Here is a 22,240-nt window from a genome sequence, read left to right as displayed (position 1 = left end):
AATTTCGAGAATCGAGCATCGAGCACCGAGCGTGGAGCGTGAAGCCACCGGAGGAGCAGCATCACATCACCCAACTGATAAGCGGCGCAGAGAGAGCTTTTCTTGGTGGTTGAACCTTCCAAACCCACCATCTAGAACTCTCTTAGCTGGCCAAAAGAGTTCTAGCCACGTTGCCCTGCCAGTAAGCCACATTATGCCACATTATTGCAATACTGGGAAAAAAAATTAGTGTTATAGCCAAACATTTTGTTATTTTAAATATGATATCGATATTTATTTTAATATCTGAACATGTAATTCCAACCAAACCCACATTTAACTTAAACAAAATGCTTTTCAAACAAATAGAAACTATTTTAAATCTTATATTTTTTACCTTTATCAAAATATTTTAAAATTAAATCATACAATTTAATATGCATTGTACTTAATTTTGCGATTTAATATTTAATTTAAATATAATATAAAAGATTTTGAATTCAGATATTTAGTTTTAATATTCCAATTTTTGTATCAGTGCACATACCTTTTAACTGCAAACCTTTTTTCACTACATAATTTAACCGCTGCGACAAAGTTTGGTTGTAAAAACTGTCGTCTTATCTCATTGTTTTCAAGGCTTTAATTCAAAATGAAATGGTTATGGAATTAAGAAGTTCGGTAACTATTCTGATCATATATGTAATTTTAGAGACCACTTAAACAATTTTTAAAGCACTTTCAAAATGGGTTAAGCAAATCATGCTAAGAATGCTAAACTTTTGTCCAACTTTGTAACTACATTTGGCTAAGACAAATTAGAGGTTAAGGAAATGTTGTACAATTTTCATAGAATTTAAGAGAAAGCATAAAACTAGTGAAATGTATTTTTATAAAAAAAAACAATGCTAAAAAAAACATTGTTCATAAACATTTTTTTCAAAAGGTTAAAGAAGTCATGAAACTGGTCAAAAACATATAAAAAAAATGAAATAATAAATAAATAAATAAATAATTAAATAAACAAATAAATTAATAAATAAATAAACAAATAAATAAAAAAATAAATAAATAAATACATGAATAAAGAAATATATAAAGAAATAAATAAATAAACAAATTTTATTGCTTGTCTGATTAGCTAGAATTCATTTCCTAAGCAAAAATGAGCATCACTGAGCATCGAAAGAGCAGGAAAAGCTATGGGATTTTCTCTTGGTCAGGAAAAGCTTTTGCCAACTCTTGCTGCGTTTTCTCTTTACCGCTCTCATTGGCCATTATTTTTCGGAAGAGTGTGCGTGTGTGTTTTGTTTATGCCATGTTTGTTGGCCCGGCTCGCCAAAGCCTATTGTCCTGTCCACTCCCCAAATTTCCCCAGCCTTTGCTCGATTTACCCCCTGCCTTGCCTCTTCACCGATTTGCCCCTTCATTAATGCACGCCCACAGTCTGATTGAAATCATCAGCCAGGAGTTTTGCGGCTAGCCAGCGAGAGGAATATGGAAAATGGAAAATGCAGAAGGTGAGGGGTTGGATTTTCGTGTGCGTCAATGCAATGGCCATGGTCAGGGCCATATATATTATATTTATGCTGGTGTTTGCCTGTTGCACATGCAACCGAAAGGAGAAACCATAAACCATAAACCGTAAACCAAATAATATAACCCATTTTCCATATTAAGTTTCCGGGATCTCCATCCAAACTCAATGAAAGAGGCAAACAATGGGAACATGAATTTAATCAACATGGAGCGTGGTTGGATTTCTATAGAACGAAAACAAGTTGATGAATTATTGTAATTAAGCGGGAGAAAGGCAAAATAGAGTGGGAAAAGAGGCTGTAGCTAAATTAATGCCGAATGGCATGTGGCAGACAAGCAGCAAATTAAAAGAGTCCAAGTCATTAGCAGGCAACGGGATATAGACTAAGCTATAGGGTATCTAAATGAAACATAGTCACTATCGTTAGTCAAACGCCTATAAAATCCTAAATTAACTGAGATTGAAATATATGTAGTTCCTACCTTCAACTAAAAGACATTATTATCAAAAATTAAAGAAAAATGTTTATGGCACAAGAAAAATTGAATAAACTGAAATAATATTGTATAAATACTAAATCTTCTATAACAAGATTTAAATTAAATTGAAATATAAATACTACTATCTATCAAAACTGGATTATGCTAAGATTGAAATATAGTTACTATCTTCAATTTAAAACAACTATCCTTTAATTAAAAGACATTATTATCTAAACTCGATTAGGCTAAAATAATAAACTTTAGATAAAGATGAAAACTAAATTTAATAAAATGGAACTTAAGAAGAAAATAATATAACGTATACGTATTTATAAGCATACGCATTTGACTCCTTTAAATTTTTAAATAATTGCTACCAACAGGTGCATTTAATTCGATAGACTCCAGAGCAACTCAACAATGAAACTATGATAGTTGGGGGAGAAGTGTCGCCGAGCTACTATAACTTTTGCGTTGATGAGCAAACACTTCAAAGTCATAACTCGATGGCAATGTTTGTCGTCCCGCCCTTCTCGTTTCCGACCGCGTCCTTGGCCGTGTCCTTCTGCCCCGTGTCCCTGTCCTTTTGGTCCTTCGCTCAGAATCACCATCAATGCCAGGCAGCATAATTGTCATCTGGCTACGAGGAAACCCACAATAGTGACACGCCGAAAAGGAAGTGTGCGCCTTTGCGCACAAGGTTAAACATCGGGATCGCGTCTAAATATAAACCAGTGGCACACAGCGATTTGAATTGAAATTCCCACAATCTCCAGGGCAAGACCGAAAGCTAATCAAGGCCAGGAAAACATTGGAGCTGCCCTCAGGGAAAATCCGACTTCATTTCGAATGCGCAACAAGGGAAAATCTTCGTCTCTTACCAAAAATATATAGAGACATAAGCAAAAACCAATGCCAAGTAGTTGGTATAGAAAACACAAGTTTACACAATTTTATGGATGCTACAACGAATATATAGAAGCTATAGCAGCTGAGATATGTGAGACAAGCACGCAACGAATGCCAAAACACGCAGAAAGAGACGGGTGGAGATTGCAGAGAAAGAGACAGCCAGATGAAACAAAGAAAGGGACAGGGAAAAACTATGGCGGCGGTGGCGAACATCCTTCCGCTTTGTTCTTCTCGATTGACAAGGGAAATAAGGGGGAAAAACGGATAAAAGAAGGCCAAAAAGAAAACACACAACAAACAACAGATAGCTCTGGTGAAGAATCACAAAAAGGACGGCTGCCAGCATTGAGCGAAATGCCAAGGAAAATGAAAAATAAATACCCAAAAATGCAATTGAAATTTTTCGGACACAAACAAAAATAAAACAAAGACAACAAGGATAAACAAAAAAAAACAACAAGGATAAACAACAGTAGAGAAAATAACATACGCTTTTACACTTTTCTCAAGTGTTTAATACTCATTAAGAAAATGGTAGAAAGCTGCATATAAGGAGTTTTTAGAAAAATTAATTATTAATAATATTATATAAATATAAGAAATAAACATTAAAAAAAAAATTGCAACAATTTTGTATTTTTTTACATTAGTTTGTTGTTTTTAGTTATTATATTTTTATAATTGAATATCAGAATGTCTAATATTTTTATGTTTCTTCAATTTCATAATTCATGTGTAAATTAAAATTTTTTAATTTTTTCAATGGAAATTTTTTTTTAACATTGTTAAGAGATTTTCCTCTTAAATTAGTCAAGGCAGCTGTTTAATATTATTTTCTGCACCTCGATTGTGCTACAAATTTTTATATTTTGTACATTTTTTTATATGCCAATTGCCGAAATGATAGTAAATAATAAAGCAACAAAGGACAAATAGCTGGAGCAACACAGCAGAAACTGCTTACATAATCACAAAAATACATAGTCAGAGCCTCCGAAAGAGAGAGCATGACACGGTTGGAAAGAGAGAGAGAGCATGAGGGAGCCTTGGAGCCTGTGAACTTGGCTTTCAATGTTGTGTGCGACTTGAACTTGAATTCGCTGCTTTTCGCCGACAAAAACGGCACGTGCTGGGAAAATGGGAAAACCGGAAAGCTTTTGGCTCTCTTAAAATTTTCGCACGGCTCTCTTACGCAAAAGGAAAACTTTTCCTTTTGCATTAAATATGCCAGTGACGCAAGTTATCAAAAATTTATCAGCTAAAAGAGAAGAGCAACAGGAATAACAATGATGTGCCATGTCCTCTAAAAAGAAAAACTATTTCGGCTTATATTTTAGATTTTTTTTTTGAGGATGCAAACAGGTTGTTTGCTTGGCAGACAAAGGACCTCTATATTAGAGTAGTTTCCAGTTTGATTTTTTTGGGTTGAAAGAAAGGACGAGAAAATTGGCCAAATTAAATTTTAATAATTAAATGCACACAAAGACGAGGGCACGTGCAAAATTTGCATGCGAAATTCGGTTAAGAACTCAGCTCAGCGAGCGCACATGCCGTTGCATAAATAAAATCGCTTTAATGCGACGCCCACACACAACACAACTCAACACACACACACACACACCAAACACACACTGAAAATGACAATGACAGGGATGAATCTCGAGTCCTGGATGTTCCCGCCAGGCAGTGTCAACTTTGATTGAACGGACAGGACGACGAGAAAGGAATCCCGCCTCGATTGAGAGGACTTTCGCCCCTGAAAAGCATTTGCATAAGACTCCGCTCCGGGAGGACTTACACAATGGTCAAGGGCAGCGGGGGAAAGGCTGAAAAGCGGATTGGAAAGTCGTCGGCAAAGGAAAATCATGTAAATCGCAAAGGACTAAATTGATGCAGGCAAAATAGTCGTTAGGGGGGGGACAAAACGAGGAGAGCTCTTCACCAAAATCGATACAAATTATTTTGAAATATTTTTTTTTGTAATTGGACGAAACGATTCAATTTGTTTGACAAAGGAGAAATTACTTTGGCATATGTAATTTGAAGAATTGAATACTAAATCTACACCAAAATAAAAGTGAGTTAATTTTTATTTAGCTTTTAAGGACTTCAGTATAGAAACGTAAGTAAATTTGCCGAAAATAATTCTGACGGACATAACCTAAATAATTTTTTTTTTTAATGTCATTATAAGAAACTCTAAGGAGATGATATTTAAGATTCAAATTTAAAGGAACAGGAACTAATGTTTCTTTAATTGTACCATGATTTTTTAAATATTTAAACATATTAACATTCATATATTTTGATCTATATTTTATTAATAAACAATAACTTCCGTATGATAATAAATTGACAAGCAAAATATGGAAATACATTTATTACAACTCCTATCTTGTATGGCTTTGAAATCAAGCGCATATTTTACGAATTTCGCTATACATAATTTTACACAAGCAAATTCAATTTGCATTCCTTTAAACCACAACAAATTGTCCCATATCATGGGCGAGTGAACATGTTCGTTCCTTATTGCCGGAATTCCCCACGAAACAAACTTATCCCTGGAGATCTGGGAAAAATTTTGGCAAAAGGGGGAAAGAAGGAAGAGCTTAGATAAACTACAGAATCCTTGGGACTACTTCGCTCCGTCGCACGTAATTCATTTTTATGAGATGCCACAACTTGTTGGCTCTGGACAGTTTGGTTTTAGCCAACTTAACGAAAACAAATGATAATCATTTTCATTCTCATTTTCCACCCGCAAAATGCAGATAGCCCAAAAACAAGTCGGCAACTTGGCTTCGGCTTCGGCCAAATAGATAAATAGAAAGTCCTTCTCATGGCCAAGGTTGTCTACCTTTTTTTTTTTTTGTTTTTATTTTTTTGGCTGAGAGCCAAATTGCTGCGACTTGGTTGCAGGAAAACCAAACCGCGAACAAAGGACGGACAAAAGCAAAAAATCACAGAGGAAGTCCTGCAGACGGGACAGCAACAATAAATATTGTCGACTGCAGACAAGTCCAAGGAAAAGCTCATAATTAACTTGGCCAACATGTCGAAGTTGAGTGAGCAGCTTAAATTGAAATCGTTTCTCCACAAATAAAAAAAATACATAAATCAAGCAGAGAAAAAACAAGAGCCTACACTGAAAACAAATTTCATTCACTGTGAAATTAAAAAAAATAAAATGGGAAAATTTGAGAATGTATAAACACCATAGCTTAAACAAATGGTGTGGCACAACCAACTTAACTTGCTACAAACATGGTGGCAAGGCCGGCCGTAAAACTAACTAGATGAGTATTACATGAACACTACGAAAGCATCATTATAAAACTTAACTCACCGGTAATTAAACAAAAAAGTTAAGTATTAATTTTAAAACTTATACTTTAATACTGTGTGTAGTTTATTTTCAAGACAAACTTATTAAAGTTAAAATGTATTTTTTTTTTTTTTGGGTACAATAAAAAACGGAAAATTGTTGCACAAAAATGCGTTGTAATTGCCGAAATCAAATGGCCGTAATTTACGTTGACAAGGACACAGCTACGCTTTTATATATGCAAATCTCCTGGCCCAGGACGAAAACCGAGTACATGTGTGTGTGTTTGGGTGCGTTTGTGTGTAGGTGGACAGTTGAGGAAGCTGCTGCTGCTGCTTCTGTTGCTGGCCAAAAATGTTCCATATTAGAATTATGCAAATGAGACAGTCAACATCGATGCAGGCTTCTGGTAAAGTGAAGGAAATGGAAATGGAATGGGTTCGCCTTAATGTCCTTGGAGCATTTCTACCACATCCGAACGGAGTTTGTCGAGCAACAAAATACAATGGCAGGCAATTTGAGACACAAGCTTAAACTGTTCGAAATGTTTAATTTGAAGCAATTTCATTTCAAGTTTGCAACAAAAACTTCTCCTCGACCACTGTCCACACATGCAGACGTGATGGGCTTTGGAAAAACGTTTTTCGCATGTTGCTAATGGTAATAACATGCGCCTTAAAAAGTGTTAATTTACTTTAAACTTGTTCTCACAACTTTTTTGTAAAACTAAACGGAGAAAGCATTGAATATTGATTTTTTTGTAGAAGAAGTAAAGAAGTTAAAGTTTCCAAGCCAGAAGAAATTAAGGAAAAATGTTAACCGTAGCTCAAATTGTATAAGTTAAACTAGAAAAATCCATTTTTTTCATTTAACAATTGGCAATTGATGATATTGTTGTATTATTTTAAATTAACATTGTCCTAAAGTTGTTTCTATAAAATTTTATATAAAATTGTTTGAACCAGAAACATTGTTGTACTATGTTTAATAAACATTAACATAAACATCTATAGAAGTTTTTATTATACAGTTTTTTGTTATATTTGTAGAATCATGAAATCCTCTTTATATGAAGTAGAAAATAAAATGTATTTAAAAATATAAATAAAACCGAAAAGCAATCATTAAATTCCTTTGGTCCCCTGAAAAACTAAGAGCTATTTTCAGAGCCTCCCCACGCAAACTGTGGAGCTCTCAAATTCCCCAAATTAGTTGCCGCTAAATCGAACTACTCAAATTGAGAGTAATGTGACACATTAAGCGAATCCAATTGAATTTTCCTCGAAACTGTTGCCCGGAAAAGCCATTCTGGAATGTCTTTGATCAGCGGCTCATCAACCGGCAAAAAAAAATTAAGGGAAATAAAAAATAATAATGCCAGGACAAGCCGCCGCCGCATACGGAATACTTTAAAAGGAACGCTGAAGGTTCCTCCGCTCAGAGATATTTATGTATAAATTTTTTTCTCATTTTTTTTGGGAAGGTGAAGGACACGGCATCGCATGTCCTTGCGTTCAGTGGCTCTTTGTGTAAAATATATAGAGCAGATATCCGCTTTTCCACCGCTTTTTCTCCGTAAATCAACAGAGCTGGAGGAAAATCACTTAGGACCATGACGCGCTGCCCTGATAAGATGGCGGTTTTAAAATTAATGGAGACGTTTGCCTTGCTCAATGTTTTTCTTGTCCCCAGATGGCTATTAAAATGTGTGCGCTGCTACTAGATTTTACTCTACGCTTAGATTGCAGTTTTTATCGCCAGATTTTTGATAATGGATGGCTTAAGTTCGATTTTATGAGCTTCTCTGTCTTCCATTTCAATTGATTGAACATGATTTGTGATAACTGAGAGAAGACCATAAAAATTACACTTTATTCAACACAATGTATGCCTCTTAAGCAAAAGCTTTTTGTACAAGCTTTTCTAGAGGAAGTGCTTCATAGCTGATTTCCTCACTTTTAAAAGCTTTCGTTGAGCTTTTCCCTGTTAGTTAGCAGTCTAACAACAGATTCTGTTAGCTAAGTTTTTGAATTTTTAAATTTAAACGTTTACAAACTTACGCTATAGAATGTAGGGACACCATTTTCTTGGGAAAACTCACCTGCAACGAAAGAAAGAAGAATTTTATTATTCAAAAGTTGACAAGTGGTTTGAGAAAAATCAATACAGAAAAGCGTACGTTAAGGTGCACTTAAGAAAAGTTCTCACACTCACACAAATTCACTGAAAGAAAATAATACTAAGCCAGATAATAAAATTAAATGGATCGTCTTGAGGTTGTTTCTAATTAGTTAAATTTATCTTTCTAAGATTTTAAAATGTTTTCTTATGTAAAAAGTGCGTTGTTAAAAATATTAATATTTCTTAATATTACAATTTTATTACAAGTCTTGAACATTCAAAATTTACTAATTTTTTACTATGGTCACTATTTAATTATTCAAATGGTCTTATACAAAGTTTCTATTCTTAACGAGATATATATTATGGTATATTTTATTTAAAACTATGATTTTTATAAATAACAAAGTGATTTAAAAACTTTTCTTTGCTTTAAATTGTATTTCTTCAGATCTAAAAAACAATTTTAATATATGTATAAACATATTTTGTACAGTTTACATACAAGGAAAGACATTTTTCTGTATCTTTTTGTTGCCGTTCAGTAGTCATCAAGTGGCACCCCAGGCGATGAATTGCGAACAAGCCGGGAGACGATGAAAAAGGGACTCAGCAGACCACTTAACCTTGATGATCGGCACACTCCAGCTAAGCCCCACCCATCGCCCATTAGCCACCCACTCTTTTCCCTTTTTTTCACTCATTTATTTCGACTCAGTTACAATTCAAGTCATCAAGATTAATGCGGCCCTGTCGCTCGCACGTTGTCACCGAGATGAATCACAACAAATTTGCCCACACGGCGTATGGGTAACATTTAACTTAATTAAATCTCTGGCTACCGAAGATAGTTGGACCATAGGCGAAAGACCATAAAATAGATCAGCTCCAAGAAACTGATGAGAGAGCAGCCAATGCAAATGCCCAGAACACCACCAATGTTTGCTAGTGTGGTTTAAATAAATATTAATTTAATTTAATTGCATAGAATGTTTTTAAATGTTAAATAAACTCACAAAGCACTTGATACCAATGATAGAGTATATTAGTTTTGTACAGCTGGCGATGTGGTGTTTTTAATTTAACATTCAATTCACTTCTCCAAGGATGCAAATTGTCTATGACTTGTTTCTTAAGTCTATAAAACAATTGGTTGCACATCGGCAAACATTGCGGACACTGAGCTGGTGACCAGTTTTCTGTATGTTTATTAAAATTAAATAATTTTAAAGAGTTATGAAATGAACAACTCACTCTCCACCAACTGCAAACAATTTATATTCTCCAGAGTACAATGCAGTTTAAAGTTTTCCTCGCTCAACCCAAACGGATATGGCACACACTGGCAATTAATTAAGGTGGCTTTTATTCTACACTCGTTAAGGCACTTTTCCCTACTTTCGCCCTCTTGAGAAAAATAACAACCTCGCTTTTCTATAGCATACGCTCTTAATTGAGGATTTCCCTGAAGTTCCATAACTTCTACTTGTACAGCTGCCATTTCACCAGGGTTAATGCTTATTCTACCCAGCCAACTTGGTATATGTAAACTAAAGCCAGGGAAATTATCGTTTAAGGGATATGCATCTTCTTGTGAGGAATCTAGAAAAAGGGAAAGTTCTCCCGTGATATTTGCCTTATTTAAAACACAACAATTGCCTTGATTAGTAGCTTTTAATATAAATAACTCTGAACAATTGGCAGAGATTTTTTGAAGTTTACATTTTATTATTAACGTTTCGCAGGCGGGTGATAAATTTATCAAAAGAGAGGTAATATTTTTTATATCCAGTAAATTATATTGAGAAACCTCCTCTGAGTCAACAGACAAAGAATCAAAATAACCAGAAAGCAATGACAATTCCTTTAACAAATATTCCTTGGATTTATTATTGCCATTATCTATATTCTGTACATAGTTTGCAATTTTTCTGCCACTAAACCTATAGCCACTGCATATTCTTAACTCGGGCAAATACATTTCATCTTCCGCTACTTTTAATTCCGAGAGATCTGTAACAGTTGAGTAGCTGAGAAATTCCAGAATCATTTCGAACACGGCATAACCAGCCAAAACTATGCCAAAACTAATAAACAAAAACCAGAAGATTCTCTGAACTCGGCGTTTTCTGATAAAGTAAAGCAGACCGAAACCGTTGAGACTTGTTTTTCGAAAATATTCCACAGCGGTTCTTTTGAAAGCAGTCACAATTCGAGACATTTTGGAGGCACTAAAGTGTACTTCGTTGTCTGCAGGATATTTTATAGCCCCTTCAGCTGGGTAATTATGGTATTGAAATACCCGATTAACCAGTGAAGATAGAACTTCAGTCAAATAAATAATGTCAAATTATATTTTATTCAACAAGTTGGGGGCGTGGCGAAGTAGACATTAATGGAAATGGTACATGTCGAGTATTGTAAGTCGAAACATGCAACGACTGTCAACTTTAATTTACCACGAAAGTGCTGCAAGATACACAAAACACACACACAGTTACATGCAAACACAGACACACACCCATACATGCAAATCGAAAATATCACGCTAATGCGAGGGGTTGCATATTAATGGGTTTTTGGTAGGAAAATACCCTTCTCTAAACAAAAGTATGAATAGAAAACGTAATTCTCAGTAAAGCTCTTTAAATGTTTACTTGATGATTTGCAGTACGTTTCATTTAAATTATTTTCGATGCGGAGTGTAAGTCGTTTGAATTAAGTTATTGAAATATTTTAAAACCTATAATTATCTCTATAGGAATGACCCACAATTAAAAAAACAATAATATTAGATTATATTATTAAATAATTAAGAAAGTCGTATCATGTAACCGAAAATAAATTTAAAAACAATCTTAACAAAATGAAAAACTCGAAATATAACACACATTTAAGCAATAACATAAAAAATAATATAAGTTCTAACAAGCCAGCAGTAAGAATGATAGTTCACCCAATTAAACCGAAAATAAAACTTTGGATAAGCTTTTGTTGCACGAAAAACCCCCTTAAAGTGCAGCAATAAATGTTCCAAAATCTTTACTACATAATCCTATTCCAGCTTAAATCTCTGGCACTTGTTGGCAAAACCGAGAATAAAACTAATCAAGAACGTGTATATACTTTTGCTGCCCCAAAGCGAGAAACTAGCTTCTAATCTTCCCTGCTTTCTCTTTCCCCCTTCAGTACATCTATCTCTTTCATAACCCCCGTAAACCCCTCTCTTTCATTACCTCAAATATAAACTCCTCTCTTTCCAACCACAATAAACCAACTGGGCAAACAAGTTGAAGAGCTAAAACGCAATCCGAACAAACAACATCTGTGGGATAAAACTAAATAAAAGTGAACAACAAATTCCAATAAGAAGCACACAGACTGTCACACACACACACACACACACACACACATGAGAGATGCAAAACAAGAAGAAGAAGCATACACACAACCCACACACAATAATTTCCGGTTCAATTAAACGCTTGTTTATTTATTTATTTATACGTAGCTTCTACGGGTGTTTTCACTTCCAGATGAGAGGGACGAACAACTGAAGGGGAGGTGGTAGTACGTTGTGTTTTCGATTTAATTGTGGGGGCATAGACTTGGAAGAGGAAGAAGAGAAATTCCACTAATTTGCTTATGAATGAACTTGGCCCACAGAATCCAGCAAAGCAAAATAAAAATGTGGCACAAATGTCAAAGATGAAAAGATTGGCATTTAAAAAGTTATTGATGTTTATCCTTAAAAATGATATGCAAAACGAATAAGTTTTTAAAAATCAACTAAACTCAAATCAAATTTTAATTAAATGTAGTGTATCATTGCTAATCTTAAATCAAAACTGTATTCGAATATTTGTAAAATACTCGTAACACTGAATGCTTAAAATGTTTTTAAAAATGTAAGCTAAATACTAAATACTGAAAATACTTTACTTTAAGCTAGACACTCTTAAAGGTAGTTAATAAATTTGTGCACCTGTTATAGCTAAGAAAACACCTTGAGAATTGATAATTTTGTCAAGAAACTTGCTACCTTAGAATGGAGTAGCAAAGTGGTTAAAGGCGAATGCCAGTGGCGGAATTTATGTAGCCGTTAAAACGGGGAAATTGCTAAAGGGAAGGGGGAGTGGAAACTGAAGAAGAAAGGTGGTGGTGATTTCGAAGGAATGAAGACAAGGGCAACTAACCGCAAAATGATTGCATACTTTAATGGGCCAAGCACTTAGGCAGCCTCCTTTCACCGCTTTCCCCGCTTTCTCCGCTCTCACTCCGTTTACCCAGTTTCTCTACGGTTGTCTCGATTTCCTTGCTTCCGCTGTGAAATTGCATCAGTAAAAATAGCGCAAAAATTGAATAAAACTAACTAGGAAGAGAAAAAGTGGGCGGCAAATGGGCGTGTGCAACGCATAAATGTGAAAGGTTAGGACTTGCAATGCGTGTCAGGAATGCAAGAGAGCCAGAAGAGAGTGGAGAAAGGAGAAGAAAGGGTAAGAGAAAGCGGTCAAAGAAAGGGTTAAGTGCTTACTCATACTTTGTGGCTTATGGAATGCAAAAGCAAGGAAAATGGGGCTTAGAACCAGCAAAAGGAGGCTGCTAAGTGCCCAAAGGCATTCTCTGGACTCGCAAGTCGCAGAAAATGTCTCAAACGAGATGGTTGAAGAACGCTAACCATTCACAAGGAATTTCAAATTCAAGGTGTTAAAAATAAAGTATAAATACACCCAAAAAAAAAAAAAATTTATTAACACAAAAATTTTAAAAGAGAAAAACTTATTGACAACACCTTTTAAATTATAATAACTATAATTTTTTTTATGTTTTCTTTCAAACCCGATGCAATTTAAATTAATAAGAGGGCAATTTTTTATTTAGTAAAATTATAGTATCTTGAAATACTTTCTATTATACCGGTATATTTGGTTCAAAGGTTAACATTCAATTAAGTTTAACCTCAAAGCAGCAAACGATAAACCGATAAAATAAAGTGCAGTCAAGGCTGAGCTTGACTGACAATCAGGACAAACTGAAAAAACCACAAGGTAAGCAAAGAATGCACTTCACCTTTAAACAAATCAAGCCACCACTTCGTACACATTATATATGTACCTTACATATTCCAATCTAAACAGATAAACAAACTCAAGGATCCAGCCGAAAAAAATTCCACAAACATTCAGCCAAAAGCGAAAACAACAAGGAAAGTGCAAAAGGCAACATAAAAATCACATTGCACTCAAAAAGGCTATCGAGTAATTTACACACACAGAGACACGAACAAAGGCAGGACGAAAATATAAAAATAAATATACTGTAGCCCATAAAAACCATGAAAAGTCGCGAAAAGCCCAAAAACACAGTAGAAAATCATCATGTCATGAGTTGCACACCAAAAAAAAAAAAAAAACAATGTTCAATTTGCTATAAAAAATGTTACAAACTGCTGTTAAATTAATGTTAAGAAGGAAAACATAACAGAGAGAGAGATGTTAAGATGGAAAAGTTAACAGTGAGAGAGAAAATAAGGATAAAAGAGCGCGCAGGATGCAGAGCGCAGGCTCTCATTTCCGTTTTAGTGACGTCGTCTAGGTGACGTTGCATAGAAAAATGCGAAAATGCGTGTGCAGTAGGATGCGAGAAAAACCGAAAAGAGCGTTACAAAATAGAAAAAGCCCTAAGCTGTAAATCTTTTTTTCTTCTCAGGTTTTCTCGCCTAATGAGCGGAAGGAAAAACCGAACGAGTGAGGTGGGAAAGTAGTGGCTTATAAAAGATAGACGATTGACAATTGAAAATCATTCAGTGGAATGGGGATCGACTGGAGGAAAAAATAGTGCTGTCAACTTTCATCCATCTTATAAAATTTTTTTTAAAAATATATAAAATATATTTTACATTTTAGCTTAAAAGATTCTCAAACAATTGTTATTGCAAAAATTAATTTCCTGAGTATGTATTCAACCTTCCATGCCTTATGTACTCCATTCGAATTCTCAGCGATTTATTTTTTAGTAGTTGTGATATTAAATATTAATATTATTAATAATAATATTATTTGTTTCTCTAGCTTATTTTGAATATAATGACCTTTATAGTCAGGTTATTAGAAAGGGTATCTATAAACCTGGCTATATCATAACTTCAATAAAAATATCTTTTGAAATTAATTTAAATAAATTTATTTTCTGTGTATTCACACGCGTTTTCAACACTTGTTTTTTTCCTACCTTTGAAACAAGCACAACCCATGATGTAGCCCATCATCAGCGTGGCTTTGATGTCGCCCTTCAAGCTGATTCGCTTGTCTCTCAATTAAATCCTTATCCTTCACACTTTTTTTGAAGTTGTTGAAGTTGTTGTTATTGGTGATTTTGTTGGTGTTTTGGTTGTTGATGTTGAGGTTGAGGTTCGAGTCTTAGAAAATTGAACGACATCGGGAAATGTGAAGTTGAAAATGGCAGTTATGGGAATATAAACTTAATCTTTCGCTGCTCCGCTGCTCACTGTCTTTTCGGCCATGTATTATTTAACACGCAATCTGGGTTTATGGGACCTTAGCGTCCGGACCTTATCACTCTTAACGGTTAGCGGGAATTTATGCAATAAGCCCCATGAAACTTTTATTTATTATTAAACACCGTTCATCACACACACACTTCAACTTTGATTTACACTTGACTTTATCACATATGTTTTGGGTTCTTGATTGGTGTTGTTGTTGTTGTTGTTGTTGTTGTTGTTGTTGTTGTTGTTGTTGTCTATTACTAATAAAGCCTTTCAATTTGATTTCGCTTTTTTTTTCTTTTATTGATTATCACTTAAAATTGGTTTTTGTTTCTTATGTTGCGTTGTGCTCTTTTTTTAGTCGTCTTGCCTCTCTGATTGCTTTTCCCTTTTTGGCTTTCGATTTTGCGGAATTATCTTTGTGCGATGATTGTGGAAAATTTGCTCATTCTCGATGATTTCACTCGTTGGCTGTTTTATATCTCCTCTTTCATTCAATTGTGCGCTTGCATTTTGTAATTTATTTTACTTGATTGTGCAGTTGGTGTAATTTGTGTTTGTTGAATTTTAATTTATAATATCACAAAAGAGAATCTCTGACACGCCAGCAGGAACCAATTAAAATGGTTATTAATAATTATGTGAAATTAATTATAAACATTTAAGGAAGCTGTAGACGCTTTTTGTGCTTGAATTTCGGTTGGGTGACTATATATTTTTGGGGTTGATAAATTGGTTGATGACTTTATGATAAAACCGACGGATAGACAAGGGCATTTACTCGTAGAGTGTATTTATAGCAGGGAGGATCAGAATGCGTCAAAGTTCTCGAGTTTAAATTGGTTATTAAGCCCCCAATAAATTAAATGTCATTGATTTCTAAAGATTAATTAAAATCTTATTTGTCGAGCATTGTTAAAAATAATTTGTATTAAAGACAAAATTTGTATTTGGTTAAACTATTCGCTTTATTGAATAATTTCTCTAAACTAAGGCAATATAAAATCTTCAAATTTGGTTGTCCTATCAACCGTGAACAAAAGCACTTCCTAATCTTTTTACAAAATACAAAAATCATTTTACGCAATCAACGTTGGGACGTCAAAAACACTCATGACCACTTTACACATGGTTTAAATTTCAGTGGCAACTTTAAAATGGCAAATGCTGCCCACTTGAAAGCCACTGGCCTGAATTGTAGCCATATTTGCTTAAACAAGCAGCCCATTGTCCATAAATAAGCGGCAGACACAAACAAAAACACTACCAGCGAAACTGTCAGTGGCCCAAATTGATAAAGATTATCCGAAAGCGAATGCGACAGGCACGGGCCGATATACAATATATAAAATATATATATATATAAAAAAAAGACAGAGGGAGGGGAAAAATTGTGACTGCATTGATCAAAAATCCACCCACAAAAATTCCAATTTAAACTGGAGGCTTTATTCAATGGAACGATGATTCTGGGAATAAATAAGAACCGCGAGAAAAGGCAGCCTCAAAAAAGAGAAATGAAATGAAATACCGGAAGTTGCAGTGAGACAAATTTCTCGCCAGCCAATTGTTCATAATTAAACACAAGCACACATAGCGAAACAAACATGGGAAATCAACGAACGAACGACCACATCAAGTATACGCCACCATAAAAGTGAATTTTTGCGCGCGAGAATTATAATTGATGGCGCCCACATTCTGTACCAATATCTCTTCCATATCTCTCCCCCTCCCCCGCCTTCCCCCCATTACCTCCCATTCCTTGTTTTTTTTTCGCACAGTGTGGATTTTATGGCCCCGGCTGGAGGTCAGTAGCACATGCTTTCGTATCCAGAGGTGAAACGATTCGGGGATTGAGGGGCAAGACATTGACATTGTCATCATTCGACTTTTATGGCGCCTTTAAAAATGTATCTCGAAATTGTTGCCTTCGCTGGAGCGAAGATGGCAAAATGCGAGTTGAGTATCAAGTGGAGGATGTGAAATTTTAAGATGGAAAACGAATTTTAAACACCCTGAACTTAGGTCGAATTTGTTTATGTTCAACTTTATAAGCAGCTACCAATCAATTACAAAAATAAGTGCAAGTTCAAAAGAACAGTGTAAAGTATTTGACAATAACATTTAAAATATGATATTAAAGTTTAATTTAATTAATAAAATCTACGTTAATAATAGATTTTAAGCAGCTTTTAAGGAGTACTTAAATAAATACTTTAAAAATGTATTAAGACTGATAATGTAGTGGCAAGTCGAGAAAGTGGAACACAAAGTTTTAAGCACATCTAACTAGAGTCAAACTTTTGTATTCGGCATCTGCCAATCAATCAATAAAATATTAGCAATTTTAAAAGAGCAGATAAAAGGTATTCCAGAATATCATATGACCTTTTCGTTTAATTTAGTTGAGCAAATCCAAGTTAATAATAGACAAATGTATTTAACGCAGCCTTTAAAGGATTAAAAACTAAATAAATAAACTGGACCTACATCACGAACTTCTTAAAGCAAAAAATATATACATGAATGAGAGAACCAACCACAAACACATTCATTAATAACCCCTATCTTTGCTTATCAAATTTTCCACCATTTTTCAAATTAACCTCCACATTCAGAAATGTTAAGCACTCCCCAGACCAACAATAGGGTATGAATGTGAAATGAAAAATGAAAAAATGAAAGATTGTTGTGAGCTGTTCAGTTTGTTTTTCGCCCATTTGCTCTTTGGCTCTGGCTTTTGGCAATATGTTTACACTGGGGGGAATGCGAAAACAATAAATCGGAAAAACGGCGAAAAGAATTTCCTAATTAATGGGCTGAGGGTCGAAATACTTGTATACATATATATCCAGAGAAATATAAATTTGAACAACAAATTAGTAAGTAGATCGACACACCACCCACAAAAGCCCTAAAATAATGGAGAAGCTAACCCTGTTGAGCCATTTGCATGTGTGTCGGCTCGCGAACAGGAACCGGATATCCAAATGTCGGAATTACGAGCGTCGGACATGCAACCAAAAAAAAAAAAATTATATATATATAGGTATGAAAATGGGAGTGGTCTCACGTCTCTATTTGGTCACCCCGATTGGACTATTGACTTGCCCACCCCACCAAACTCTGTGTTTTCCTTTTTTCTGGATTTTAATTATCTAAATTAAATTCGCTTACAAACAAAACAGGGCTGTGAATGAAAATCGATTTAGCGCGGGCGACTTTGCACATTAATTTCCATTATAATAGATAGATATTTGTCCGTCCGCTGGGAGGGTAAACAAATTGGAACGAATTCATTCATCAGGTGACCTCAACTAATGAGCCGGTTAGCCAAAACAAATAAAACAAGAAATACATAGCAGGTGTAGAGCCAAAAAAATGGAATAAAACCGCGGGGGAAATTATATTAACATTGTTCGCTTTAAATTATTAAATACAAATTGTAATACAAAAAACATTTGGCCTACTTTTATATTTTCTTGATTGATTTATTTCAACAATTTTATTCAATTAGTGGTTTTATTTAAAAATAGACTTAATTTATAATGGTCTGATTCATATAACTATTTGATTCAAATAATGAATTGATTCATAAACTGATTGAATGCAAATAATGATTTGATTGAGTTAATGATTTGATTCAAGCTGCTGGTTTGATTCTAAGAATGATTTAATTCAAAAAATATAATATCATGTAAATAGTGTTTTAAATCAAAGAATGACTGAAATAAAGCAGTTGTTTGATAAAAATAAAATGATTTAATTAAAATAACGTATTTTTAAATTTTTGATTAATTACTACTTTCAAATAATTTTTAATTTGTATTCATTTACTGAATATTAATGCTAATATTTTTTATTGTTTATAGATTTGATGGTTTTTGAATAAACTGTAAGTTCTCCAAGTACCTGGAAGTCTCGTTTAAGCAATCTATAACTTATCAATTATAAACACCCTTGATGACTAAGTACACCCAACCTTCGAGAAAAAGAAGCGAGAATAACATTCCTATAAAATGCTAAGATTACGAGAGTTGTCGAGACAGTAGAAATCTCCACACACTCCCATTGGCTCCAACTAGTTGCATTATCAGGCTGACTCAATTAGGTGTTGTGTACTCTATATATATAGAAGATATATTATATACACACATGTATTTCTTATCTCCAGCAATGCGGTTTTAATAAGATTTCATTTTGGGGAAGAGCCGAAACAAGAGGAGAATCTTTTTTAGATTAGAATGCGGAGATTGGTGGGAAATACGATATGGGAATGGCAAAAGTAAATATTGTATAATAAATTATATATGGCTGGAAAAATAAATATTTTATCATAAATTATTTATCTGTTTTTAGCCAACATTGTATCATAAATTGTAAATATTTTTCATCCTCAAGTGGTATCACTTCCTTTTGTTTGCATTAAGCAAATATTTAATTTGATGTACGACAGATTTATTTTGGATATTTGTGAAACATTTTTATGCTCTAGAAAGTAATTAGAAGAATTTAAATGTAAACTCCAGTTGCTAAATTAATTATTATAATATTATAGATGTGAAGTCTAGTTGTTAAATTTATAATAATAAAGCAGTTGAAGTTTGAAAAGTTTTTACTTTACAAAGAATTCAAAACACATTTGTTATAATAATTGAAAATAAGATAAGGCAAATATACATGTACATATCTTCCTTTGTTGGTTCGATATCTCTTTTGCTGGCAGTTCAATATACTCTTATCTATTTAAGCAAACTTTCGTTTTTCTTTCAGTGGTCATTTACTCTAAGCACTTGGCCATAAAAACGAAACTAATGGCCATAACTCACTTAGGCATAAGCTCCCAGCGGGAATGGAAAACGAGAGCAACAGGATGGGTGTTCACTGTACGGCGCACTCTCATTACAAAGTGCGTGACCTATCCCAACAATGACTGCAAAGTGCTTTCCTCAGCGGGAAAGGCTATCAATTTGATGACAGAAACAAAGTCGAAGAACTTGAACTCAAGAGATGATTCATCAGTGCATAATTATGTGTATAGAAACAGGAGAAATAAATAAAAATAATAATCGAAAACGGCTATCTATCAGTCAAATGATTTTAAAATAGCAATACTCACACACTTGCAGAACTTTTTACACAGACAAACACACACACATATGCACAGCAGGAATGCAATGGGAAAATAAACAGGAAAAAGGTGGTCGACCTCGGAAGGGGAAAAAAAAAAACGTTGCAACATTTATCAGAGCAGGAAATTCGCATACAAAATGGATTATAAAAATATAACAAAATACAGATATATATAAAAGGTATGCTCATTAAATATTTTCAAGTATAATTGCAATAAATTTTGAAATGAAAGTTTATAAAAACAATGCAAAACAATGAGCAGGGAGAGAAAAAAAAAGGATATACCCAGAGAGCGGTTAGAAAGCAAAACAAAGGGAGAGAAGGCGAAAAGAGAGCAAAGAGAATGCAGAGTGAAGGCAGAGAAAAGGCACAGAAAAGGATAAAGCGAGAAGTGCAGAGAAATAGAGAAGGAGAGAGGGAGAGAGCCGCCCAATGGCAGGCAATACTTTTCGCAGCCGTCAACGCTGCGTATGCGTAATGTGAGCGAACAGTCAACCGAAAGTGGAATGGCGGAAAATTAAAGTTTGCTGCACGCCCCTGTCTGCCGCCCCTATATTTTTACACCCCCCTTTTTTTGGGCGGCGCTGCGAGGGTTTCCCAACCCCCTTTGTCCCCCTTTTTTCGACAGCTCCAACGACTTCCTGACGTGCAGGCGAGCGCAATTTATGGCGTGGCAATGCGTATGGCTGAGGCAAAAGGGGGCTTAAAATGAAAAGGGGGTCCCATAAGGAAACACCCTGTTAATAAAACAGGGGTGCCCATTCAGAGGGTTTCACAGGGTGTTGCCTGTAATATGAACATAAATATTCATCATTAAATGACTTCTTTTTGTGTGGAGTCCCCAAAAAATATATACATTTTGTATATTATTTTAAAAAAAGACAAATTTACCATTTCTATTTAGTTTCTTAAAAAAAAGGGATACATTTTTCATAAAAAAAAAAACTTTTCGAGCTATCATGATTCTAAAACCTTATAAACAGGGGGTTTATTAAATTTATAAATTTAAATCTTATCCTTTGAGTATCTTTTATTAAAAAGTAAATAAGGCATATGTAGGGATCACCATGTTTTCACAGACATACCTAAATTGAAATGTAAATGTATGTTTTGGTATGTAGAAAACGGGGAAAAAGTGGGCGGCAGAAGTTCAACCGTGTTTAATTTGCCTTCTTCACTTTTCCTCTCTTTTTAGCCCTAATGCACTCGCATGTTGCATTTACACAAAAATTTCCTTTTTGTATTTTTTCCTTTTTGGAACAAAAATATTTTTGTTTCGCTTTTGTGGGTTCTGTTCGTCGGCGAAACGAAGGAAAATACAAGAGCCGAAATGTTTTCCTTTTGTTTTTTTTTTGCCGCTGCTAGTTCATTTGGTTTGTTATTTGTTTTCTGATTTTGCGGGTGACGCTGACGAAGCGTTTTCCCCCTCTAGCCGAATTTTCTTTTATTTTTGTTGCTTTTGCTCAGTCAATTTAAATTGCATTTATTCAAATTTCTATGATGACAAGGCTTGCGGTTTGAAAAGAATGCAATGACTTTGAAGGGGAACTCTAAGCGGTGGTTTTTATGGGTAAATTGAAAAGGAATTTTGGCAGATCTGGAAATCGCTTTTGAAACTATTATAAATGTAAGACTGTCATTTTAAAACATTAAAAGTAGTTTTTAGATGAAATAACAGCTTAGCTTCAAGTGTTTGCCACTTCATCGTTTTATGAAACCTCGATTATAACTTTGGAGATAAGAAAAATGCTGTAGAAACTGGTTTACGTCTATAAAAATGTGACTTATTGGGGCTTTTAGTATTTGTAGCGATTAAAAAACATATTTTTACCAGCTCAAACAAACATTAAATACTTTTAAGCTGACTTTCCATAACCAGATCTCCTCGAATTTAACTGTGGAAATATGGAAATTCTATTATGAACCGGTTTGGGTCTATCAAAATATGACTAATTGTGTAATAAATATTTGGAACGCCTAAAAAACATACTAATGACTAAGAAACTTTCGATTATTTTTAGTTTTGATAAACAGCTGAAAATATTTAAAAGCTAAATAATTTAGAGACTAACTTTGGAGGTACGAAATTTATTTTAAAAGACTATCAAGATTGAAGATTAGCTTTTAATATTACAATTTTATGGGAACCTTTGTAAAATTAAAAGTGTAAACTTTTCTAATAACATATGTCGTTCAAAAATTAACAATTATTTAGTTTAGAAGATAACACTTTT

At 34.3% G+C, this 22,240-nt stretch overlaps 2 protein-coding genes across 2 annotated transcripts in view; both read right to left on the bottom strand.

Annotated features, from left to right (window-relative positions):
* Positions 1-22,240, bottom strand: part of LOC108145804 (phosphatase and actin regulator 4) — an 88,426-nt gene that overhangs the window by 38,218 nt on the left and 27,968 nt on the right.
* Positions 9,189-10,583, bottom strand: LOC108145596 (sodium channel protein Nach). The gene is given in 3 exon segments (XM_017271131.1): positions 9,189-9,307; positions 9,379-9,561; positions 9,617-10,583. Coding segments are annotated over 3 exon segments (1,269 nt in total).

This window comes from Drosophila elegans, unplaced genomic scaffold (genome assembly GCF_018152505.1).
Source record: "Drosophila elegans isolate 14027-0461.03 unplaced genomic scaffold, ASM1815250v1 contig_208, whole genome shotgun sequence".
Lineage (NCBI taxonomy): Eukaryota > Metazoa > Arthropoda > Insecta > Diptera > Drosophilidae > Drosophila > Drosophila elegans.
The sequence above is the reverse complement of the archived record's forward strand: the minus strand, read 5'-3'. Positions and strand labels throughout refer to the sequence as shown.